Raw genomic sequence first — 25,632 nt, 5'->3', positions numbered from 1 at the left:
ATCAAACCTGCTTTACTCTTGATGTTACTTTATAAATATCAGTTATTTTGCTGTGTTTGCAGGATCCTCTTGGCGGGCTTTTCTTTTTCATGCCGTTTCCCTTTACCTGGCTGCTTCTTTTCCATTTTTCAGTGCACCTACATTGCTTTCTGTTTTATGTTGCTTTTATTTACAGAAGTCGGACAGAGTTGAGGTGAATGATGGCTAATAGCATTGCAAGACTCCCGGGTTCATGATTTATTCCCCATAGGAATACACTGAATTTGACTATATGGAAATTATTTCTAGGAACTGTAGGGTTTGCTAGTCTCTTTGCTGCATGGTTACCTGAAACATTAGACATGTTTAACATTAAAACAAAGGTAATTTAATGGACTTAAATGTGTCATTAGTGATTTTCCAGCATGTAATGTTCGTGGTAAAAGGCAGCTGTGAACTTTAAGATGATCACTTTTTATCTTTTAATATGATCAGCAACATGGCTTCATTACTAACACATCACTTCCGTTATAATAAACGACAGAATTTACACTGCAAGCGCACAAATACAGCATATAATGACAATAAACTTAAATTAAGCTAAAACTTTTAAGCAGCTTGCACCAGTTTCCCCTGCCCCTTCCACACAGTGGAGCATTTTGCATATAAACATGTTTCTGCTCGTGCATCACCATCCGATTAATCGAAAAAACAACCAGCCAACTAATTGATTATGAAAAGAATCGTTAATTGCAGCCCTAGTGGCCACCAAAACTTTTCAGCCGAAAAATGGTCAGAAATGGTACTTTTGATGTCCAGATGAGAGGGAAGAAAGTAAAGAATGATAAAATAAAACACTGTCCCAATATTTCATGGTTTCTGCCTCACTCAAGTTCATCAACACTTTTCAAGCTCACACTCTGACCTCTGTCTGCTCTGTCCCCCTCTCTCTCTCTCTGGCTTACAGTGTTTTTTTTAAAGACAAACACAACATATATATGTAACCTGCAAGATTACACACAGGTGAGAATCATCATGCATTACCTGCTGGTTCAACCTGCATCCTCTCTATCCGCTGCTGATGCTCGACCACGCCCCAAAGCCACTACCATGTGTGCCCCCACCCTGTTGACCACCTTGAACTTGAATGGCTGAAGTGCCAGATACCAACGTGTGATTCATGCATCCTTCATGCAGTGGAGCCACTGGATTGGGGGTCAAGGTTGAAACAGAGGCTAAAGGAGTGCCCCAGTGGGTAGTACTTAAGGGTGAGGACCACCCATTTGATGGCCAGACACTCCTTATTTGCTAAAGTCCACACAAAAAGAGACCGACCCATTGGCCTTGATCACTAAGACCACAGGGCTGCTCCAATCACTATGGGACTCTTTGATTATGCCCAAGCATAGACTTGAGTTCATCTTGAACCACATTTTTGTGCTAATTTAAACGGTAGGGGTTGTTGCATACAACCACGCCTGGAGGAGTCTTAATGTGGTGAGATCTGTGTGACTGGGTAGAGGCAAAAACACATTGGAAAATTCCCCTTGCAACCTGTGCTCTCTGTGATTGTGAGAGGCGGTTTTCACAGGGGATCAGGGTGAATTGGGCCACATCTTGTAGACATTGGGGCTTTGGGATCAAAAGATGAATATGAGATGATATATCAGAATTTTAGTTTTCATTTCCTGATATTTACATCTAGATGCGTTAAACAGCTTGGAACATGGCACCTTTTTGTTTGAACCCACACATTTTTCAAGGGGTCAAAAGTATTGGAATAAGTGGCCGACAGGTGTTTCTGGTTGCCCAGGTGTGCCCTATTAGACTGACTGTTTAAACAGTTCATAGTTCTGAACATCTAATCTTGGTTTTTGAGTCCTGGGTTGTGCCTGTGAAGACTGAATTTGTTGTTAAAAAGCACAACCCAACATGAAGACCAGAGTGTTGTCTGTGTGAGAAAAGCAAGCCAATTTGAAGCTGAGGAAAGAGGCAAAATCAATCAGTGCCAAAAGGCCATCGCCAATACAACAATTTTTAATGTCCTGAAAAATAAAGAAACCACTGGGGTGCTAACAGCCAGACACGGAACAGGTCGGGCAAGGAAAACAGCATTTGATGACAAACATTGTGAGAGCTGTGAAGAAAAACCCAAAACCAACAGCTGGTGACATCACCAGTAACCTCCATAGGGCAGGGGGAAGGTATCACAATCCACCGTTTGAAGAAGACCTCAAGGGCAGAAAGGTTTCCTTCGGCATCCTGTTCCTCAGCCAGCACCCACCATCAACAGGAGTCATTGAGCTGCTGCATCTCTTTCTTCACAGTCTGGTACTCCAATCGCACACACAGTGGCAGCTGTGAGCTGGGCTTACCCCGACAGCAAGAGAAGGAGGCATAGGGCCCATTCTTCCTCTGGCCATCCTCATGCAGCTGCCCCACATCCGAAGAGTGCCACAAAGGCCTACGGATCATCCCTGGAGGACATCTTTGTGAGCATCATGGCTGCAACATTTCTGCTGGAGGTGTGGCTGGTTGCAGCAGCATCAGGAGCACCTAGCGGTTTTAGGCCTGCTTCTGAATGATGACCTCAAATAGCTGCTGCTGTTGTTGGTGGAGGACAAGATGGGTCTGATGTTGTATCTATTGGAGGTTGGCAAGGGACCTAACAACCTCGCTAAGTGGAGAAGTTTCTATGATGGCATCTGGTACCTCCTCCAGGGTTTCGGCATCACTGTAGAACTTGGTTTCTGAAAATGGGGGGAAGGAGGACTCATGCATAAGGTGGACTTTAATAGAGCTTCAGGTTCGCTTCATTTATACAGCTAAGTTTCTGGCATGCTTTCAACAGTTAATGAAAATAAATAAATAAAACACGTCCCAATATTTTGGGGCTTCTGCCTCACTCAAGTTCATCAAAACTTTCCAAGCTCACACACCGCCATGCATGTGTGTTATGTGTGACCTCCGTCATCTCTGTCCCCTCTCTCTCTGGTTCACAGTGCTCTCTATATAACACAAACCAACGACATATAAGTAATCTCGCCAGGATTACACACAGGTGACAATCATGTGTTACCTACCGGGTTCAACCTGCCTCCGCTCTGTCTGCAGCTGATGCTCAACCATGCCCCTGCTGCCACAGAATCTCTGCAGAAATAAAACTAAATAAATTATTTAGATGTCCTTAGAATAAAAAATATGTAAAACTGCTTAATTAATACGTATTTAGCAGTTTAAATTGGGACTAGAACATTATTGAGAGCTTACATTTAATATATTAAACAAGGTACTCCTGTGTTTATTTTAAATCCACCTGTTGGATTGTATGCTTGCATAATAAATATTGCTGACTTTCTGTTGTCATGAAGACCAAAGAACTGGCCGTGAAGCTTCTACTATGACACAGTGGAAAAAATATGGCACAATGCAGAAACTGCCAATATCAGCCTGTCCTTCCAAATTGAGTTGTCAGCCAAGAAGAGCAATGTTCAGAGAAACGTCCAAGAGGCCAGCTATGACACTGAAATAGGAGAACCTGAGCAGACATCACAGGGTAAATCCAATTGAAAATATGTGGCATGACCTAAAAATTGTTGTCCACCAAAGTGATCCATCTAGTGGAGCACATAGAGACTTATCTGAGACAACTCACATCTGTAATTGCATCAAAAGGACAGCGCAATAAATATCGGCTCTCTGAATACTTATTCGTGTAGATTTTATATTTTTTAACTTTTTTTTCTAAATAATTTTTTACATTTTACTTTTTGTAGAGAGTCACTTCAAAAGGAGCAGAAAAAAAAATCTAATATATTTAGGGCTGTAACTAACGTTTATTTTGATAATCGATTAATTTGTAGATTATTTCTTCGATTACTTGATTAGTTGGATTAAATGGTCAATTTTTATTTTCTGTATTTTGTTTTAAAAAAAAAAAAAAAGTTATTTTACATTCTGCCCATTATTGTCCTTCAAACATTGTGCAAATTGAAGGATATGAAAAAGGTATTAAATGTACCTATGTAGGCTATATTATCTTTTGAAAACAACAACAACAAAAAAAAACAACTGATTGCCTACAAGCTTTAAAGCAGAAGTTAAATCACTATATTACAAATACTGAAAAAGAAAAACACAAGCACTAAAAGTGTTAACTGGTGAGAGGTTGAATATTCTGCAGTAACACACACATTCACTCATCTGAACACAGTGACGTTACTTTATTCTGTAAATGTAGGACACGATTATATTTATATACAATTACATGTTATAACCGCATTACAGTTACTGCCCTCATAAACAATTACTTTTGTTTCTAAATAAAGCATCAAACAACATATTTGATCAAAATGATTATTTTAGTCAGAGTTATTGCGCTTCCTTTCTATTGTGCGCTGTTTGACGCGCATGCTCGGACTCGCGCTCATTCAGTGAAGTTTCCTGGAGACTCGGGATGAGCCTTTATGTAAAATGGAAATACTGGCGTGAATTTTTCACATTTACAGATAAGGTTATAAAGGTAGAAATGTCATTACTGCGCTGAAGAAAACATGTCTGGAACACATTAAACAGCACACGCAACTGTCACAGCGTCCGTCACAACAAGCCATATTAATAAATTTCTGAGTTTGTTTGAAGCGCTTAATATAAAACATTCTCATGTTTTGGACGACCTGGACCGTGCAGTTTTCCCGCAGCAGCTCAGTCTGTGATCTCCGCTGTTTCTCAGATGTGTTTTATTCATTGAAATGCATTTTTCACTATTGTGAAGTCACAGACCCAACTAATCCGTAATTAAATTCGTTGTCGTTTATTTTAATTATCTATTTTATCGATTAGTTGTTGCAGCCCTAAATATATTTAAATTTGATGCAACAGTAACACTTTCTGGAAGCACTGTATATTTCACTTTGTCCTTTTTATAGGCCTGCATTCCTGTTCAGTAATTAGGAGTGACTGTGACTTCATTACTGATTTTCATCTGCTGACAGTCCCTTCAGGCAGCTGTACATTGCTCTTATCTTAACATATGTCACACTACTATTTACAATTTGTTTTAGTCTTGTGTACAGAGCCTATTTTTCATGTGTTGCACTGTCACACAGAGACTGCACTTTATTTGCCAGCATGCAGGTTTTTGCAGATTTTCCTGACATGCCGTTGCAGTTAGTTGTTAAGCCCAGCAGTCTGTAATTCTCCATGTCTGTCTTTCCCAGGGGGCCATTTAGTGTGGTGCGCAGATGCATTAACCGGGACACAGGACAGCAGTTTGCTGTGAAGATTGTGGATGTGGCCAGTTTCACCTCCAGCCCTGGACTCAGCACAGAAGGTGAGTTTATATAGGAAACACACACACACACACACACACGCATATCCCGGGCACAGCTTGGATGGATTCTGCGATGACCGTATAATATGCAATAAAGGAAGGTTAGATTATACAATCTTAGTGTACTTTTTCGTTTAACAGATAATAATGTTAGTAATTCTCCACTTAAACAAAGTGTCATGTAAAGTAGTATAATACATACAACTGTGTATTGCATAACTTCAAGCATTTTCTATTGTGTGGCTCATATAAAAAAAAAAAAACCTTTTTCTTTTCTAGAATAGGGCACAGACTAGTTTGTCAAATATTAGGCCTATACTTCTAACAACTACTTCTACCAATCTACCTTCTACTCTTGGCAAAGGAATATATTTTTATATATTTAAGCCCTGCAAAGAGGAATGAAGCTGAATCCCATATGGCTTCCTATTCACTTTATATGTACTTTGCCATAAGGTCATGGTGCTTCAGCCCGTGCCCTTATTGTGACGTTCTGTATTTTTATTTCCTGGTCCTGTCTCCACCCCTGGTTATGTCTTGTGCGTGTTATTCCATTATACCCACGTTTTATCTGTTTACATTTACATTTATTCATTTAGCAGACGCTTTTATCCAAAGCGACTTACAAATGAGAAAATACAAGCAAAGCGATATATCAAGCAGAGAACAATACAAGTAGTGCTACCATACAAGATCCATTAATTGAATTCCAGAAGAAGCAAAGTGCGCAGAGTAGAGGTGTGAGTGCCAGAGTAAATTTTTTTTATTTTATTTATTTATTTATTTATTTATTTGTTTTTATGGGTTGGTTAGGTGTTCACGGAAGAGGTGGGTCTTTAGCTGTTTTTTGAAGATGGTGAGAGATTCTGTGGTCTGGATTGAGATTGGAAGTTCATTCCACCACTGAGGAACAGTTAGTTTGAATATTCTTGAAAGGGACCTTGAGCCACACCGAGTAGGCACTACTAAGCGTTGGTCGTTGATTAATCGCAGATTGCGTGAGGGAACGTAAGCCTTCAGGAGTGGTAGGGGGCTGCTGTTCCAGACAAGGTCTTATACGTGAGCATCAAGGCCTTGGATGGATCGTCAGGCTAGAAGGACAAATAGAGCTAGGTGTCATCAGCATAGCAATGATATGAGAAGCCATGAGACTCAATCACCTGCCCTAGAGATGTAGTGTAGATAGAAAAGAGCAGTGGACCCAGAACTGACCCCTGTGGAACGCCAGTTGTGAGTTGCTGAGTTTCAGAAATACCTCCCCTCCATGATACCTTGAAGGATCTGTCTGATCAATAGGATTCCACCCAGTGCAGGACCGTTCCGGTGATGCCCAGTCTGGAGAAAGTTGACAGGAGGATCTGATGGTTCACAGTGTTGAAAGCAGCAGAGAGGTCGAGAAGGATGAGGACAGATGATCTATAGGTTGCTCTTGCTAGTCGTAAGGCTTCAGTGACGGAAAGCAGAGCAGTCTCCGTGTTTAATTCCTAATTAATTTGTCTACTTATACTCTCTTGTTTTTCTTGGTATGCTTGCAAAGTCTTGTGAAATGTATTTTTTGTGTCTTATTTCCCGAGTTCCCTTTGTTCCAGCTACCTGGCTTCTGTGTTTTCCCGTTTGCCTTTTCTGGGTGGACTCATTTTACAAAAAACTACTCTTACAAGGAGGGATGTCACGATGCAAAAAATCTAGTAGTTGGTACCGATACCACCAAAAGTACACGATACTCGATACCAAAGTCGATACCACGGTGTGGTAAAAAAATAAAATAGAAAAACTCTCCTGGAGGACATCCTCCTCTGGCTGATACTGGCAAAGAGAGGGAGAGAGAGAGAGAGGGAGAGGGGAAGAGGGAGGGAGGGAGGGAGAGAGGGAGAGGGGAAGAGGGAGGGAGAGAGGGAGAGGGGAAGAGGGAGGGAGAGAGGGAGAGGGGAAGAGGGAGGGAGAGAGGGAGAGGGGAAGAGGGAGGGAGGGAGGGAGAGGGGAAGAGGGAGGGAGGGAGAGGGGAAGAGGGAGGGAGGGAGAGAGGGAGAGGGGAAGAGGGAGGGAGGGAGGGAGAGGGGAAGAGGGAGGGAGGGAGAGGGGAAGAGGGAGGGAGGGAGAGAGGGAGAGGGGAAGAGGGAGGGAGGGAGGGAGAGGGGAAGAGGGAGGGAGGGAGGGAGAGAGGGAGAGGGGAAGAGGGAGGGAGAGAGGGAGAGGGGAAGAGGGAGGGAGAGAGGGAGAGGGGAAGAGGGAGGGAGGGAGGGAGAGGGGAAGAGGGAGGGAGGGAGAGGGGAAGAGGGAGGGAGGGAGAGAGGGAGAGGGGAAGAGGGAGGGAGGGAGGGAGAGGGGAAGAGGGAGGGAGGGAGAGAGAGACAGAGGGAGGGAGGGGGGAGAGAGGAGTGAGGAGAGAGGGGGAGAGAGAGGGGGAGAGGGAGAAAGGCGGGGGGAGAGTGGGAGAGAGGGGGGAGAGAGAGGGGGGGGTATTTTAGTTATGAAACACTGTCTGACAATGAGTGCACTCCTAAACTTAGCTGACAGGACACGGGCTGAATGGCGATGCATGGTGGACCATTCGGAGGTAGTTTATAACGTTGCAATGCGTTAGCGTCATTAACAAATACCTGGCTATCGCTAACATTACATGGAGCATAACGTTAGCTGGTTTCACGGCAACAATGCAGCTGCCTCAAACAAACATAATATAGGACCGTCTTTCATGTGCTTCGCCAAATTCCAGATGTTTCCTCGCTTTGTTTGAAATGAACGATAGCATCGGTTGCAAACCGGAAACCGATACTAGCTTTCCTCTCTTTTCCTCTCAACGAGTCGGGGCGGAGCTAAACTTGTTAAGCTAAGCTAATCTTCTGTAGTTTTTCCCGTGTGCTTGTAGGCGTTCCTCTTCTTCTTCACCACTTGTGGACCGACTAAAGCAGCATGTATTTGCTACCCCCTTCAGGTCCGGAAGAATCGCAACCTCGGTACTTTCGTTACAAACGTTGCTAACGCTACTGCAAAAAAACTGTCACGTTTTAAGAATGTTGGTACCGAAGTATCAGTTCTCGTGACATCCCTACTTACAAGTAGGGCTGCACAATTAATCAAATATCGATCTCGATTACGATTTTGACTGCCCACAATTACAGGAATATGATCGACTGCGATATTGATGTTTAAAGTTCGTCCTCTGCTCATAGAAAACTCCACTGCAGATCAAATCAAGCGCTTCCTAAACTTACAGCCAGTCACCACAGAGTGGTGCAGAGATGACGTCATTTTGTAACGCCAAAACCCGGAAATAGAGCTAGCATTTTAGCCCTTCCGGTTCCATCCCATATGAATGGGCTTTTTTGAATGGGATTTTGGTTAAAAGCCTGAAATAAGATCTGTGGTGAACACAAGCTCAAAATATTTTCACATTTTATTCTATGACATAAAATACTCCAGTAAAACCCCACTCATGATTTAAAAAAAAAGATTTTACATGTATTGAAAAAGACGGTCACGTAATGAGGGTTTAGGATTGATGCAAGTTCAGATAATAGGGAAGAGAGTCAGAAAAATACAAAACGTGAGACAATAGTGTGGTCGAAAACAAGCAAAAGATCAGGCGATCGGCAAACAGGCCCAAACAAGACTAAACAAGAATCAAACAACGAGGTCGAGAACAAGATCAAAACTGTGAGACCTGAAACTATGGACAAAAGCTTGGTACAGGGAAAACTGACACAATACTTCGCGTCGAACAAAGAGACGTGAGGGGTTTAAATGAAAACGTAATTAAGGGTGAACACAAAACAGCTGAGACTAATGATGACACATAAGGGATCAACCAATGACAATACAGGGGCGGAGACAGGAGAGAAATCATAACAAATGCACATGTAGAAAGTAAACAAAGTCAATGTCACTAAAAGAGCGCGCTGCGTGCTCCAGCGCTTGTGCGAGGGGAAATCATGACACTATCATGTTGCTAAATGGGATTATAGAGGTTGTCGGGGAAATTAAACATCACTCTGAACAGGAAAAGTCTTTGCAGATAAACTGGTTCAGGTCTGCTGTGCACAATTCCCCAAAAAACATGGATGAAGATTCATCCACAGAGTAAATCTGTATTATGGAAAATGATTTAAATCAAGTTTGGAAAAGTTTTGGGAAGCTTGGTGATGGTGACGTTGAAGTCGAGTGACCGTGGTGTAGTTCGGTTATAGCGTTAGCTGTTTATTTCTGGAGATTGTATTTAGGCTTTTATTAACATAAAAGTTGTGTTTATTTGTGAAAATGATCTTGATGGACAGAACGTGTTAGTGTTGTAAACTTTTGTTGATCACAGAGATTATTTTTTGCAATAATCCAAAAGCCTATGTGAAAATCCTGTTGGGTTTTTGTCGAGGGAACTCTACTGGGTGATCTGTCTGCGTCTCTCCTCCTGTAAACACTGTTATTGACTTTTCTGTATAGCCCTGAATTGTTTTCATTTGGTTGAATATCGTTATATTTGATGCATATTTTAATTTGGTTGATGGCATTTTTAGTTTTGGGTACAATTTTATTTATATTTTGCTTCTACGAGATGATGCACTTTAAGTGGGCCTACCAGTCGTATTTGATGCAAAGATTTGTACATTAGCAGTAATGTAGCACAGCATGGAGGTGACACTCAGGTGTGCTGTGACAGTTGGAGCCAGCCTCTGAACGTTCCGTCAAAGTATGCGAATGGGAGTTTTTTTGGATTTTTTTTTTGGGATCATCCGCAACAGGAATACTGGGAGTCCGACCAGTTTGGATAAATAGAGCCTGACCAGTGTGATCAGCCTGAAGGACTGTGCAGAGTTTGGTGGAAGTAGTTTGAAAGCTCAATGAGTTATAACAGTCAGAAATTTGTAATGCAAGTCAATGGGAATATTGGCCATTTTGAGCTTCCGTACTGGGAATTCTGTAATTTCGATCAAATTAGATAAGTCATACCAACTCGAGTCAGAACAGGTCTCTGCTGAGTTTGGTGCGTTTACTTTGAAAGCTCTTGGAGGCGTAGCAATTAAATTTTTTGAGTCTCAGAATAATAATAATAAGCTTATAAAGCAAAACAATATATTGACTTTCTCAAGCCAACATAATAAGCCAGGTTCAAATGAACAGTCAGTGTCTTCCAGTAATCTACAACAAAGAAAAACATAATCCTAAATCTCTGTCACGGGATCCACAAGGCCAGTGGTGAAAAATCCAACATAAAATGAAAGGGTTTTTTTTACTTCCACACCAAGAAATAAAGCACAAATAAAGAGTCCATCTACAAAGTGATATGACGCTGGAATTAGCACATACACGTTAGAACAAAATAAACTAGGAAACCAAGTTTCTTAATCACAGGATTGACTCTGGAGGTTTTGTTTGTGTACAATTATTTTTTGTGTACATTGTTAAATCTCTGGCTGAACAGAGCAGACGCAGAGAGAGGTGAGAGTGCAGCGGGAAAGCAAGACCTTGCGCTTGCAGGACAGTACTGGTGACATTTGGAAAGTTGTTAAGGTTTGTCCAAAAAGTCGCTAGAGTTGTTGCTAGGTGCTTTAAAAAATAAAAGTCGCTAAAGGAGTCTGAAAAGTCTCTAAGTTGGAAACACTGGTCTGCACTGACTAGTGATGTGTCGTTCATGAACAATTTGTTCATTTTGAACGAATCTTTAATATGATTCGGGAACAACGAGTTGTCTCACAGAGTGATTCGTTCATTTTTGACCGCGCATGCGCTGCAACGTCCCCGTAGGTTCTCTACCGGAAACAGAAATTATTAGTTCACATCTAGTCTTCGGGCTCGAGTCGTTTGTTCTTCGGGTGACCACCGTATAGGCAGTGCACCATGCAATATCGGAAACGGGATGAACGAAGGACTCGAACCCGAAGACTCGAGACATGAACTAATCATTTCTGTTGATGGGTTGAGAACCACTGCCCTAATCCCTTCGAAGGGTTTACCCTTCAGAGTGAGAGTTTTGAAAGGATGAAGGGTGTACGGGACCAAAAAAAAATGTTCCTTGGAACACACTTCTGTGTCATCTTGCCGAGCCAATTAATGAGGCGCCGTCATCGCATAAGAAATGCGATGCGTATGCTGAGCGGACTTCGATGTCTAAGATGTGTATTTATGTAAGCTGCACCTTTGTGAGATGGCAGTTTATTTGTTTTGCTCTGTGCTCACAATTGACGCACCGTGGCCAATGGATCTGACTTGATTTCTAATTTTTAACTTTATCAGCAATTAGTTTTTAATGGATACATAACTATTGACTATGGATGTTTCATGCTCAGTTATAAAGGATTTCTTTGTCTCCGTGCATATATAAAAAACTTTGTTCCTTTTATTGGCCAAAGGTCCTATTCATAAGAGTACATTGTCCACCAAGAGTTGGCTACAGTTTTTTTTACCCTGCTGTATGTTCATTATTATTATTCTTATTATTGTTATTATTATTATTGTTGTATTATTAGGATTAGAACACGTTAACTTTCAAAGATAAAATAGTCTTGCTTTAATATTTTCAAATAGATCTGTCTTATTGATCAATAATGGAAATCCACAAGAATGATATGAGGTGTACATCGTTATATTAGTTATTTAAGCTCTTGAAACTCCCATCCTGGCCATTTGTGTGCACACAGACGAGTGTGATCGATAGCGTCCTCATTCCTCTGCAAAATGGAAAATTAGGTCAGTTTGTGTATGTGTGTGTGTATGTATGTGTGTGTGTGTGTGTGTGTGTGTGTGTGTGTGTGTGTATATATATATATATATATATATATATATATATATATATATAAAATATGAAAACTCTAAATGGACCGCTGTAAAGTGCAGTTATTAAAGTACATATGCTTAACTTTTTTAAAGTACAAATCTACCAGGTTTATTTGTATGAATATTTAGCATACTCGCGTTTATAGGTGAAGTCGAACTCTGAACCTGCTATTCTTTGATAATTGTCCACCAGTCTCTGACATTGGCTTGCTGGAAATTTTGACCACTCTTCCATGCAATATTCTTTCAGTTGCAAGATGTTTGAGAGTTCTCTTGCATGTACTGCCCATTTCACCCCCCCCCCCCCCCCCCCACACACACACACATTTCAATGGTTCAATGGGATTCAAATCCGGGCTTCGACTAGGCCATTCCATAACCCTCAATTTCTTCTTTTTGAGCCATTCCTTGGTGGATTTGTGAGTCTGATTAGGATCATTATCCTGTTGAAAGGTCCACTTTTGGACAGATGTCCTCACATTATCTTCAAGCACTTTTTGATACCCAGAGTCTGAGCATCCTTATTTGCTGTCCAGCCAAAACTTCTGATATTATTATTCCCATACTCCCAGCACTCCCTCAGTGCCCTCTTAACTGGGTGTGTCTCAGAATGTCCTTTCAGATTAACCCAATAATTTATTGACAACTTTAACCTGCGAATACACAAGGACATTTCTTCTACCTCCACTTGCAATGCTGACACTGGAGAGGATCTAAAAGCCCGACAACATATTCTTAATGATTGCGCCTGTACTGCTTCAGCTTTCCTAATCAAGGATAGTGATGCAGACCCTTAAGTCATACACCCATACTCCAATGCTGACCTGATCAGTGTACTATAAATTCGTTTGAATGGTTCTTTGACTACTACCCCATTTAATTCCTGCTAAACATCTTGATACATTATTGCTTTTTTACACTTATCTGCCAGCTTCTGAACATGTGACCTGAAAGTCCATCCATATCTTCGATAGCTTATAGTTTTTACCTGTTCAACCACATGACCATAGTGTTTCACTTTTTTTTCTGGGATATGGTTTCTTTTTGTAGAACACACCAGTTGAGTCTAAGGCACTGATAACTGGAAACTCCATTTATTGGCCTGTTTCTCCACTTCGTTGACTGCTATTTGTTTGACATGAATTACATGTGATATATTTCGACCCCTCTTCCATATCGCACCATCATCAGCATAAAGAGGTCTTCCTATATCTATTTGAACATTTTGGAAGATATCATCTATCATGATATTAAATAGTACTGGACTGCACACACTTCCTTGTGAGGTACTATTGTCTATTTTGCATATTTTGGAATATAGTAACCCAACCCTCCCCTAAACTGTTCTATCCAGCATAAAATTCTTTATCCAATTAAACATTCTACCAACAACACCTAGATGTTCCAATTTTATTAACAGACCCTCCTTCCATAACATATCGTATGCTTTTTCAATATCAAAAAACACACCTGCTACCATTTTTGTTTACTTGTGTCTTTCTTATGTCTGTCTCTAAACATAGAGCAGCATCTGCTGTACTTTGTCCTTTATGGAATCCACTCTGCTGTGGTGAGATACTCCCTTTCCTTTCAAGCATATAGTTTAGTTTATATACAATCGTACGTTCCATTATCTTACACAAGCTTGACGTTAATATAATTGGCCTATAATTAACAGCATTATATTTGTCCTTGGCTGGCTTTATAATGGGGACAATAACTCCATGTTTCCATGAAGGGGTAAGTCTACCTGTGCTCCATACTTTATTATACTGTACAGACACAAATTATTGTATATTTTGTATTGTGTAATATTGTATAATAACTGTGAATTGTTAAATATTGTACAGCATATCTCATCCTTGCCTGGAGATGTTTTCTTAACTCCCCCAATAACTCTCTTTAATTCATATATTGAGAAATCCACATCAAAAGAATCACTAGAAGACCTTTTCCTTACCATGATATTTAGATTCTACTTTCATGAACATTTTCTATTTTCATTTCTTCTGATATATTATTATTACTGTGTACTTTCACAAGCACCTCAGCTAGCAATTCTGCCTTTTTAACATTTGGCACAGTTATTCTTTCCCCATTATTCAGAACAAGTTAGGGCTGCACGATTATGGCCAAAATGATAATCCCGATTATTTTGATCAATATTGAGATCTCGATTATTTATCACAATTATTCATTGATTTTAGGGACAACATATTTTTATTGCACTTTCACATTTAAATAAACAGACCACTGCTTTCACCTACATGTTCTGCTACATTACTGTTAATGTACAAATCTTTGCATCAAATACAACTGGTAGGCCTACTTAAAGTGCATCATCTCGTAGAAGCAAAATATAAATAAAATTTTACCCAAAATATAGAATAAGTAAAAAAATAAAAATACCATCAACTAAATGAAAATATGCATCAAATGTAACAATATGCAACTAAATGAAAACAATTTAGGCGAATGCAGAAAAGACAATAACAGTGTTTACAGGAGGAGAGACGCAAGACAGTTTCTTTTGGGAGATTACAAAAATTTAGGAGCACAGTTGAAGTTTCGTGTTTTGTTTTTTTGTTTTTTAAGAGATGGTAGCATTAATGTGGTACAATATAACACACAAGTAGGCATTAGAAAACGAGCTTGTCAATTATGACAGAATTTAGGAACATAGTGTGTGATCAATAAAAGAAGGCGGTTGTGAGATCGGAGAGTTGAGAGAAGCAGATGATGTACAGTGTTACTCGTCATCATAATGGCTCCTCTGCAGTATTTCCACACTTGTTTGGTTGACTGAGGAGATGAAAAGCATTGTGAAAGTAACTGTTGCGCGGTGTAGATGCATTTTGGACTCCCTGTAGTTTTCATTCCGATTGTATTATACAACTCCGAACAGGTCACTTGCACCGTTGTGAATAAATATTTATTCACAGTCGCACAAAGTACTGTTCAGTCGCAAATGCGAGTGAAATGGTCGCACTGTAGAGCCCTGAGTTTATCTGTAAAGTTTTTTCCTGTTCGGTGTGATGAGGTTTAATGTCCCCGACAACCTCTGTAGTGCCATTTAGCATCGTGCTAGTGTCATGATTTCCACTCGCGCAAGCACTGGAGCTTGCACAGAAACTGGCTGCTCGAGCGCTAAAATGCTAACACCATTTCAGGGTTTTGGCACTACAAAATGACGTCAGCCCTGCGCCGCTCTATGTGATTGGCTGTAAGTTTAGGAAGCGCTTGATTTGAGTGGAGAAAACAGCGGAGTTTTCTATGAGCGGAGGACGAACTTTAAACGTCAATATCGCAGTCGAACATGTTCATTTAATCGTGGGCAGTCAAAATCGTAATCGTGATCGATATCCGATTAATTGTGCAGCCCTAGAACAAGTACACAAAAATTTCTTTTTAATCCACCCATCTTCCTAATCATGCCCCATACTTCATTGACATGTACTTCTTCTCCTATGGAATTACAGAAATTCCTCCAATAATTATTTTTTGCAACTCTAATTTTTTTTTTATATACTAAATGGTCATCAAATAAGAATGTCTTCCTAACCTTTCTGAATGCCCTGCTCCTAGTTTGTGTTGCTATGCTACATAAATCTGTCCACCATGGTACTGATTTCTTTCGTTTTGTCCCTTTACTTTTCCAATAACTTCTTCAGCAGTATTATACAAAATTTCGAATAATTCTCATTAAAACCTTCTACATCCTCCATTTCCTCATTTAAACTCAGCTCTTACAAACTCAGATCATTTATGCATATAAATGCCTCCCAGTGTGCTGATTCAAATTTCCATTTACTTCTCCTCTACAATCTCGTTTACATCCAAGCCTGTTTTATAATAAATGAGAAAATGATCACTACCTATTGTAGAGTCCTCCCAAACATCCCACATACAACATCCCAGACTTTCTGACACCAGTGTTAAATCAATAGAAGAGTAACCACCCTGGGCCACATCAATTCCAGTAGCTCTTCTGTCATTCAAACACACCAATCCCTTCCGATCTAGCATTTTTCTTCTGTCATCTTACCATTATGATCAGTGCTACCGTTTCCCCGTAAAGTATTATGTGCATTAAAATCCCTGCACCATTTCACTTTCTGATTACCCGTTCCCATATTTTCAACGCCTAGCCTATTACATGGCTTATAATAGCTAATCACCTTAGCTAATCACCTGTTCTCTTAAAAATACCTCTACTATGATTCAGATTCATCATTCACTTCTATAATTCTGTTTAATTTCAGTTTTAATAAATATAGCCACCCAATCTCCAATGCCTCTCTTCCTATCCCTTCAAATAGTTGCATATCCTTGTATCCCAAAGTCTAAAATGGGGTTTCTAAAATGGGGTCTTGTTTACCCAGAACATGTGGCTTGTGTCCCTTATCCTCTACAACCTTTTTGAATTCTTGCCCATTTGCCATTAAGCTCCTTGCGTTCCACTGTATTACTGTTAATACCATTATGAGCCTCCAAATGCTGCCGGTGTACCTACTACTTGACACTAAAGCTTTTCATTTGCCTGTTCCAAAGTGATCCCCTTAACCTGTAGAGATTTTTCAGTGGCCTTAATAATGATTTTGATCCTCTCAGTTCTGCTATCAGTTTCTGACGAACAGTGTATTACGACATAAACAACTTTTCTGACAATTAGAGAATCTTTATTTATTCTACGATGTGTTGATGATGGTTTATCAAACTGATCTACTATGATTGCTGGCCCATTTTCTCGAACAGATTCTGTCTGTTTCACATTTTTTGCAGCCTCAGCATATGATATTCCCTAACGTTCTGTACTTTTACAGTCTTAATAGCATTTTACTATGAATGCAGACTTTAATACACTGAAAGACACACTATTAGCATCACATAAATATATATCAATAAAATTGGTTTCACATTTGACATTTTTTTCTACATTCTTTTGAATATCCATGGGATACAATAAAATATCAGACTGTACCTTCTGCCATCATTTACACCTTTGAATGACCATGTAATACAAAGCAATGTGATAACTTGAAAGTAAAAATGACCTTATATGGCCATGGGCATTGTTTCGACTCAGGACAGATGTCATTTGCTGCCATTGTCAAGCAATTGTTTGATGCCGTACACAACAGCGCTTCACCTTTGCACGTTCGCTGAGAGTAGGCTAATAATTTAGAGGCAGGAATTTGGTCAATAGTTGCTGCAAGCCTTTTGTAATTGATCAATTGGTGTGCGAGAAGCCAGGAACTACAGAGAGGGGTTAAAACAATGCAAATATGCACACACATTGCAGTATTTGACCATAAACACATCATAATGAAACTAAAGCCAAATTTAGAAATTCCTGCCGGACGCTTTTTTAAGGTCTGAAAAAGAGGATGTATGGTCACCCTAACAGAAGCATTTCAGATAACAATTTGTGTTAATTTCTACAAAATTAACTTTGCGCATAACATTTGTGCATGCACACAGGAGGTTGCTCATGTGTTTTTCAATTTGTATATAGTGCTTTTTACAACTATCTACTTTGTACGTACGCACTTCGGTCTTTTAGCTTTGTGCTTCAATCACATAATCCCCCCCCCCCACCAGTGCTGCTCTTTGTTGTTTATTGTGCTGGGAGTATGTGGATACATCAGTTGGAATTCCAGAAATTACTCCTCTAAACGAAGTCCTCTTACTCGGGACTGTGCACCTTAACGACTGGCCAACCAGTGATTTTATGTCCTGTGCTACTTCCTGTTGCTTATCATTCTTGCAGAAAATTAGGAGAATTCCATTTCTCAAGGTCTTGGCACGCTCTTTCACATAAAGATTTTTTTTTTTTTTAGCACTTTGCTAATCTTTATTGGATTCTTCGCTTTAGTATTGTCAGCAAATTTCATCAGTACCTTAAATTTCTCCTTGCTTGTCCGTGTAGGCACTCCGTCTATTTCACTATCAGTTCCTGATTCATGTGTGCAAGTTTGATTTCCTTTACGATTAACAATTGTACTCCAATCACCTACTCAGCTACTCTCGCCAAACACTTAGTCCTCCATCTCTGGATCTGTTCCAGAACTACTAGCACTTCCTTCCATCAATGCTCCAGTCACAGCCCAGTGCTGCCAACTGCCCCTGCCATGCCATGAAACCAACTCACTTCTTCTGTTCAGATACCTGTGTATATACATTTGCATGTAAATGGTAAATGGTCTGCACTTATATAGTGCCTTTTTTTTAAATAACCATAGCAGTTCTACAAAGTGCTTTACACTGTGTCTCATTCACCCATTCACTCACACACCAATGGTAGCAGAGCTGCCATGCAAGGCGCTAACTTGTCATCGGGAGCAACTTGGGGTTCAGTGTCTTGCACGTCAGCATGTGGAGTCATGTGGGCTGGGAATGGAACCGCCCACCATATGATTAGTGGACAAACCCGCTGTACCACCACACAAGTGCCTCCAGTGGTGTGTAGTAAATTTATCTTACAAAAATCAGGTAACAGAGTTAGCACTGTTACAACAGGATCACACTGGGATGTCAGTGTTTTTCAAAAATATAAATTTTTCATGTTCACATAAAAACAGTGAAAATAGTTATAATGGGGGAAAATGGAGATCTGTATATTACCCTGTGATAGGCCTCCGATTGTCATGTGATTCAGCTCCATCACATAATAAACAGAAGGTGCTCTTTTGTCCACTGTTTTACATTTGAATAGAGCTGTGTATAATGTATAACACAGCTGTCAAAACAAAGGCCTGTGAGCCAAACACAGCTCCACGCCTTGTGCAAAAAATAATCTTGAAACGGCCCATAGTACCTACTGTTACCTATCTAGAATCACATCTTGCAGTGCTGAAATGCTGGCTGCTGTGTTTGATGCAATTTAGACTCCGAATTTGAGTTTGACACATCTGATATCGAAGCTGCATTTCAGTCTTTACTTAACTTATCTGTCTTTGCTGGTGCATGTCACATCAAACCAATGAAACTAGGTAAATATGAAGTTCCAGGTTCAGGTAGTGTGTGAAATCTATTTAAGTTCCGTATGGACACCTACCTATCGTCTGATTTGCTGTGGACAAAAAAAACATCACTCTAGGTTAAAGTTTTTTGTGCCCATAGCCATAAATGCATTGCCTGCCACTGGTATGTTGCCACTCTTGAAGTATATGTGCATCATTATTACATTATACATTAAAGGTGAATGTGAAAAATGTTAAAATGTGTTTCTCACTGAGTCGATCATCATGCAGAAAGTTGAACTCTGCAGCCGGCTTACGGCTTCCTCACCAGGCTAATGATGACGTTTTGGAAATTCAGTTATTCAGCACACTAAAAAAAACTGTGGATTCTGGGAAAGGGGAAAATGTTGAAGGAAGGGGAAAAGGGGAATCAAAGTGGAATCAGAGATTAAGGAAGACCTTATATGATGCCTTCTGTCAGTTTTCTCAAACAATGGTCTACTGTGCAATGCAGCAATCTGAGTAAGGGCCAGAACACATCTTTGCCCCCTCTAGTGTCCTTTTAGGAAATAACAGAGTGACATCAACCTGTCTGCCTTTAGCACAATGGAGCTGATGATGTCATTCAGGCTGCTACTGTGTGCACACTGAGGATTCCCACTGATAACAACACACTCACATATGCAAAGGGCATTTTATTGATTATTGATAAATAAGCAGTTGCATCGAAGACACAGAAAGTGTGAAATGAGCAGACAATGGGCTTTATAAAAATATATTTATTAAACCGATAGTAATGTGTGTTCTGTCTTTTTTTTTTCTTTCTTCCCTGTATAGATCTGAAGCGAGAGGCTAGTATCTGTCATATGCTGAAGCATCCTCACATTGTAGAACTCCTGGAAACCTACAGCTCAGATGGAATGCTCTACATGGTTTTTGAGTTGTAAGTGTCTGTCGGTCTGTCGGTCGGTCTGTCGGTCGGTCTGTCGGTCGGTCTGTCTGTCTGTCGGTCTGTCTGTCTGTCGGTCTGTCTGTCTGTCTTGCTCTTGGTAATTGGCATGATGTGTGTAAAAATGTAACTCTTTCTTTTTCTTCTGCTTGTAGTATGGATGGTGCAGATCTTTGTTTTGAGATTGTGAAGAGGGCAGATGCAGGTTTTGTATATAGTGAAGCTGTTGCCAGGTATGTAGCCTTTGTTCCCTGAAAAAATCTCTGTAAAATCTCTTTACAGTTTAAAACTTTTTCTCTCATCTTTCACACCACCCTCAGCCACTACATGCGTCAGATATTAGAAGCACTACGCTACTGCCATGACAACAATGTTATTCATCGAGATGTCAAGGTAAGGCTATTCTCCTGTATTAATCTGTTTGCTGCAGTTAGCACTGCAGCCCTTGCATATGTGTTTGTTGCTCTAGTGCCCTTCTTATTACTTTATTAAATTTTCAGATTGAGTGTGAAGAGATGAATTTACCAGAACAAAACCACCATAATTAAATAATAAAACAAGGAAGAGAATGAGAATGGCATAGGAGAATGTATCTTAATTGCTCTTGTTCCCATGTCTTAGTATTTCATTCAGATGGCTGAAGCATTTAAGGGCAAAGGTTGTAGTAAATTATATTGCACATATAGTGCATTATTTGCTCCTTTTTTTAACAATTATGTCACTGCTCATGTCACTCTTCATCTTAGTTGATACCTTAACTTTCAAAACTGCTGCTTTATTCTTAAAGCCTCACTGTGTGCTCCTGGCATCTAAAGAGAACTCTGCCCCTGTCAAGCTTGGTGGTTTTGGGGTGGCCATTCAGCTGGGCGAGTCTGGCTTGGTGGCTGGAGGTATGTATGTGTACGGGTGCATGTGTACTACCCTCCTATTTGTGGACAGTAGATAAAGCCATTCAGGAGTTCCCCACCTCCAAGTAATTTTCCCAATTATTATTAGTAGTAGTATTATTATTAAATATAATTGTAGCTTTTTCTTTCTGTCTTTTTTGTGTGGGTAGGGCGGGTAGGGACGCCTCACTTCATGGCCCCTGAAGTGGTTAAGAGGGAGCCATATGGGAAGCCTGTGGATGTGTGGGGCTGTGGTGTCATCCTCTTCATCCTGCTCAGTGGCTGCCTTCCCTTCTATGGCACTAAGGAGCGCCTGTTTGAGGGCATTATTAAAGGCAAATATAAGGTAGAGCTGTATTTTCAGAATTACACAAGCATACAATCCTAACTAGAGTAAGTTAGACCTTTTTATTTTTTAGATTTCCTCTAAAGTAAAAATCGCTGACCATGGTCTAAGAACTTGTTAATTTAATGAAACTGTTTTATGGTGTCTCAACTAAAAGTACTGTATGTTATATTAAAGAAATAAACAAAGGAAATGGTAAAATTCTGAAAAGAAACGTAAAAGAAAAATAAAGAAGTTTTATTATTATTTAAATTACTTGTATTTATTGCTTAAGCTCTGGTCAACGGATATTTCAAGGGCTTCACTTATTTGTTTTCTGTTTATCACATGGAGGAATATCAGCAACTCTGCTTGAGACCGTCCATTTCCCTGGATTTTGTATTGAGTTGAAAAAGGCCAGCTTGCATGACCCCCTCATTTCTCTGTTCCTTTCCTCAGAAGAGACCATATTTCGTATATACACTGTATACTACGCGATACATACCCAACACTGAGGAATGCTTCCTTCTGTTCTGTTCTGTTCCTCTCTGTTCTATTCTATTGATGTTGTGCTATCTCACATCATTCCAGGTCTTAGAAGATAGTGCTTTGATGGCTATGAAATTATGAAGCTATATGCTTTAATGGCAGCATACATCCCAATATTGCTAAATTACTGACAAGATGCTGGGGTTAGTTAATGATCACTAAAAACAAATGTCTGTTAGATTGGACGGAATAAAGTCCTACTGGGCATAACAGAATGAATATTCTTTGACAACACCAGTTATTTGTTATTTATAAGTCAAGAACAAATGAAAATAACTTACATTAACAGCTCTTTCCGCCAGGTGTTTTTCGCCACTATTTTTATGCATGCATGCCACTTTAGACATGACTGGATGACTTTCTTCTTCTGAAAACAGCTTTAGGCTGTGTCTGTATCTGTATGACAATGATGTCTGTTTGGTAATGGTCAAGATTAAGTCTGGGTCATGATGATACATCATCTCATACCACTATAGCTCTTTAACAGTAATTAACTTTTTTAAGGATATTTCTATAAAAATACAGATTCTACATGTATTAATTATAGGCATATACTGTAAATTACAAATAGTAATCACCCCAATCATATAGGCATATTTATCCAATATGTTAATGCAACAGTCCTACAGTAGTATATAGGGGATAAAAAAAGAGTTTCATTATGTTTCACTTTCGAAACTTTTTAAATGTAGGTATCATAAAAGATGTATTAGGGATATCAGGTATCATTTATCAGAGACCATGTCTAACTGAAATTGGTCTGTTGTGGATTTTAGGGCTGTATAACACATAGAAGTTGACCAAATGGAACTAATTAACCCATATCTCACAGAAGTGTGTCTGCTTGTTTACATCAGATGAACCCTCGGCAGTGGAGCCATATCTCAGAGAGTGCAAAAGACTTGGTGCGGCGCATGCTGATGCTGGACCCTGCTGAAAGGATTACTGTCTATGAAGCCCTCAACCACCCTTGGCTAAAAGTAAAGTATAGATATATACTCTAGGTATGAAGTGAAACAATATAAAGCTAACCCTAAATCTAAAGACAATATAGGTTCAAAGAAAGAAAGTTCATTCCAAGAAAGAACGGATGACAGACAGACAGCTAGCTACTGGTAGAAAGATAACAAACAATGTGATAAAGTGCAACCCCAATTTGGGAGAGTATGGAAAATGCAAATTAAAAAACAAAAGAGTCATTTGAAAATTCAGTTCACCCTGTACTATATTGAAAACTCATTAACACATTTGATGTTTTTCTTTGTAATTTGATTTATTTTTTAAAATATACACTTATTTAAAATCTGATGACTGCAATACACTCCAAAAAAGTTGGGAGGGTCGACTGTTTACCATCACTTGTAACATCACCTTTTCTTTTAATAACGCTTATTAAGTGTTTGGGTACTGAAGACACCAGTTGTTTAAGTTTAACAAACAGAATTTTCCCCCATTCATCCATGTGTGCTGTACAGATCCTTCGTTGCCTTATTTTACTCTTCATAATGCACCACACATTCTCAATCGGAGACTGGTCAGGACTGCAGGCAGTTTCCAAAATTTCTCATTATTGTCAATGGGGCTGGAAAAACCCCATTTTACGGACATTTCCGGAGAAAATTCTGAAAGGCAATGTGTACCTGCTGGGTCTACTCCCTAAGACGTATGAGAGGATATGTGATACGAGCATGTCAACTGAATGACAGCTGAGCTGTAACACCAGTGTTTTTTTCCCTGTTCATTCTCTGTTGGACGAAAATGTCAGGTTTTTTGTCCACGGTACGAATATCGCAAGTCTGATCGCTTATAAAAGTCATAGCAAACCTCTCCTCAACTTTTCAACTCGTCAAGTGGGACAAGTTATGTAAACCACTAATTATAACTAGAATTTACATTTTCTGATGAAAATGTGAGTGGTGCTTGCTCATGCAAAATTCTACACTGACATACAGCTGCACGTATATTTGACATGTATCGGTATCTGTAATGATTGTATTTATTTGTACTCAGTTCGAATACCCATACCCCAGTTCTCCTCAGTAAGCTGAGTGTTTTGATATGTCACTTGTCTATGTTGCGGTAGTTTTGTGATTCCACTTGTTTTGGGGGTTACCATGCACTTGACATCATGTCACTTGACACATGCATGCGATGTCAGTAGAATACCCATAACGCAATTCTCCACACTGAGCCGAGTGTTTTGATATGTCACATGCTTATGTTGAGGTAGTTTTGTGATTCCACTTATTTTTAGGGATAATGTGCACACGATGTCATGTGACGTGCATGTGACATCAATAGAGTACCCATAGCACAATTCTCCTCACTGAGCTGAGTGTTTTGATGCAGATATGGCCTTTAAGAATGTAAGTTTTTTTCACGCGGTTTCACACGTTTCGTCATGTGTGATCACGCAGCACCCTGTTGGCACGCTTCTTAGAGTATAAATTAATTTGTTGTGGGTCACAGAATATCCACCAGGTGGCGCATGGAAGAACATACTGTAGCTGAACACAGTACATTTAAAAAAAAATGGAATGTGTGGGCAGTTAGATTTCTATAAATATTATGTATAGTTCACATAAAAAAATTACGTTTCTCATCAAAACTTATGATAAACCTAATTTAAACAAGTTTCTAATTACAAGATTGAATTATGTAAAGTGAGCCTGACTGATTCCTATAGTACATGCATGTTAACTATAGACGTTGAAATTAACATGGTTGAAACGTGTGTGCTAGGATAGCACAGCGGAAACGTGCAGGGTGTAGAATGCCAGCAACCGGGGTGCGAGCTTCATCTCAGTAGTGGGTGTTGATGTCATTATTTAAACTTTTTTTTTTGTTCCAGTGTAGAAAGCCAATTTGTGTGTGCAGGTGTAAATATTAATGTCCATCCTCAAAGTAGCATTGAATGAATTCCATCTTCTCCTTTCTTGCCAATCGAAACTTTTTGTTCTTTTCTTAGATTTAAAGTTTCAAAAAACTGGTTTAAAGTGAACACAGAAGTTCCCACACATTGAAAAATAAGCTAATTGAATTTACTTAATTTAAATACGTACATCGGTTCCACGTGATTGAATTTGAGTTACATGAACATCATTTGTTTTCGCACATCACAAATGATGTGATCATATATTTTCAATGCCCTGAATAAAATTCAACTCCACCTGAGCTGACGATTGAACACCGGTTGCTGGTGTTCTACAACAGCCACATTACCACTGCATTATTCTACCACACACACTGTACCCATGCTAATTTAAATACTATAGTCATAGTGCCTGTACTGTGTGAATCGATCAAAATTAAACATTTTATGTATTAATTTAAATATTTGGCAACATTGATCAAATTACAGAAAGAGCATACTCACAATGTTATTTACACATCCTGACTGTTACGAACGCCTATTTAAATTCGACAGAACGGGGAACATAACGTAAAGAAGGATGAGTGAAAGCAACACACGATGTGTAAACATTTATTAAATAATGAAATTACCATGGCCCAATATGTGCGGAGTTTGCATGTTTTCCCCATGCTGCGGGGGTTTCCTCCGGGTACTCCGGTTTCCTCCCCCATTCCAAAGACATGCATGGTAGGCTGATTGGCATGTCCAAAGTGTCCGTAGTGTATGAATGGGTGTGTGAATGTGTATGTGATTGTGCCCTGTGATGGATTGGCACCCTGTCCAGGGTGTACCCCGCCTTGTGCCCCATGCTCCCTGGGATAGACTCCAGGTTCCCCCGTGACCCTGAAAAGGATAAGCGGTATAGAAGATGGATGGATGGATGAAATTATTCAAAACACGAAGGAAACACGTATCATGACGAGGGAAAAAAAAAGATATTTCTAAAATAATTAACAAAAGATAATAA

The 25,632-nt window shown here is 39.7% G+C and overlaps 1 protein-coding gene across 5 annotated transcripts in view; it reads left to right on the top strand.

Moving 5' to 3' along the window:
- Positions 1-25,632, top strand: part of caskb (calcium/calmodulin-dependent serine protein kinase b) — a 142,778-nt gene that overhangs the window by 23,971 nt on the left and 93,175 nt on the right. For all 5 annotated transcript variants that reach the window (XM_053637502.1, XM_053637501.1, XM_053637504.1 and 2 more), the window contains 7 exons: positions 5,199-5,311; positions 19,879-19,984; positions 20,146-20,223; positions 20,311-20,383; positions 20,778-20,880; positions 21,048-21,223; positions 22,609-22,731. In XM_053637502.1, the coding sequence (XP_053493477.1) occupies positions 5,199-5,311; positions 19,879-19,984; positions 20,146-20,223; positions 20,311-20,383; positions 20,778-20,880; positions 21,048-21,223; positions 22,609-22,731 (772 nt within the window). The remainder of the gene's footprint in view (positions 1-5,198; positions 5,312-19,878; positions 19,985-20,145; positions 20,224-20,310; positions 20,384-20,777; positions 20,881-21,047; positions 21,224-22,608; positions 22,732-25,632) is intronic.

This window comes from Ictalurus furcatus, chromosome 12 (assembly GCF_023375685.1).
Source record: "Ictalurus furcatus strain D&B chromosome 12, Billie_1.0, whole genome shotgun sequence".
Taxonomy (NCBI): Eukaryota; Metazoa; Chordata; class Actinopteri; order Siluriformes; family Ictaluridae; genus Ictalurus; species Ictalurus furcatus.
Note: the sequence above shows the minus strand (reverse complement) of the source record. Positions and strands in the feature narration are given on the sequence as shown.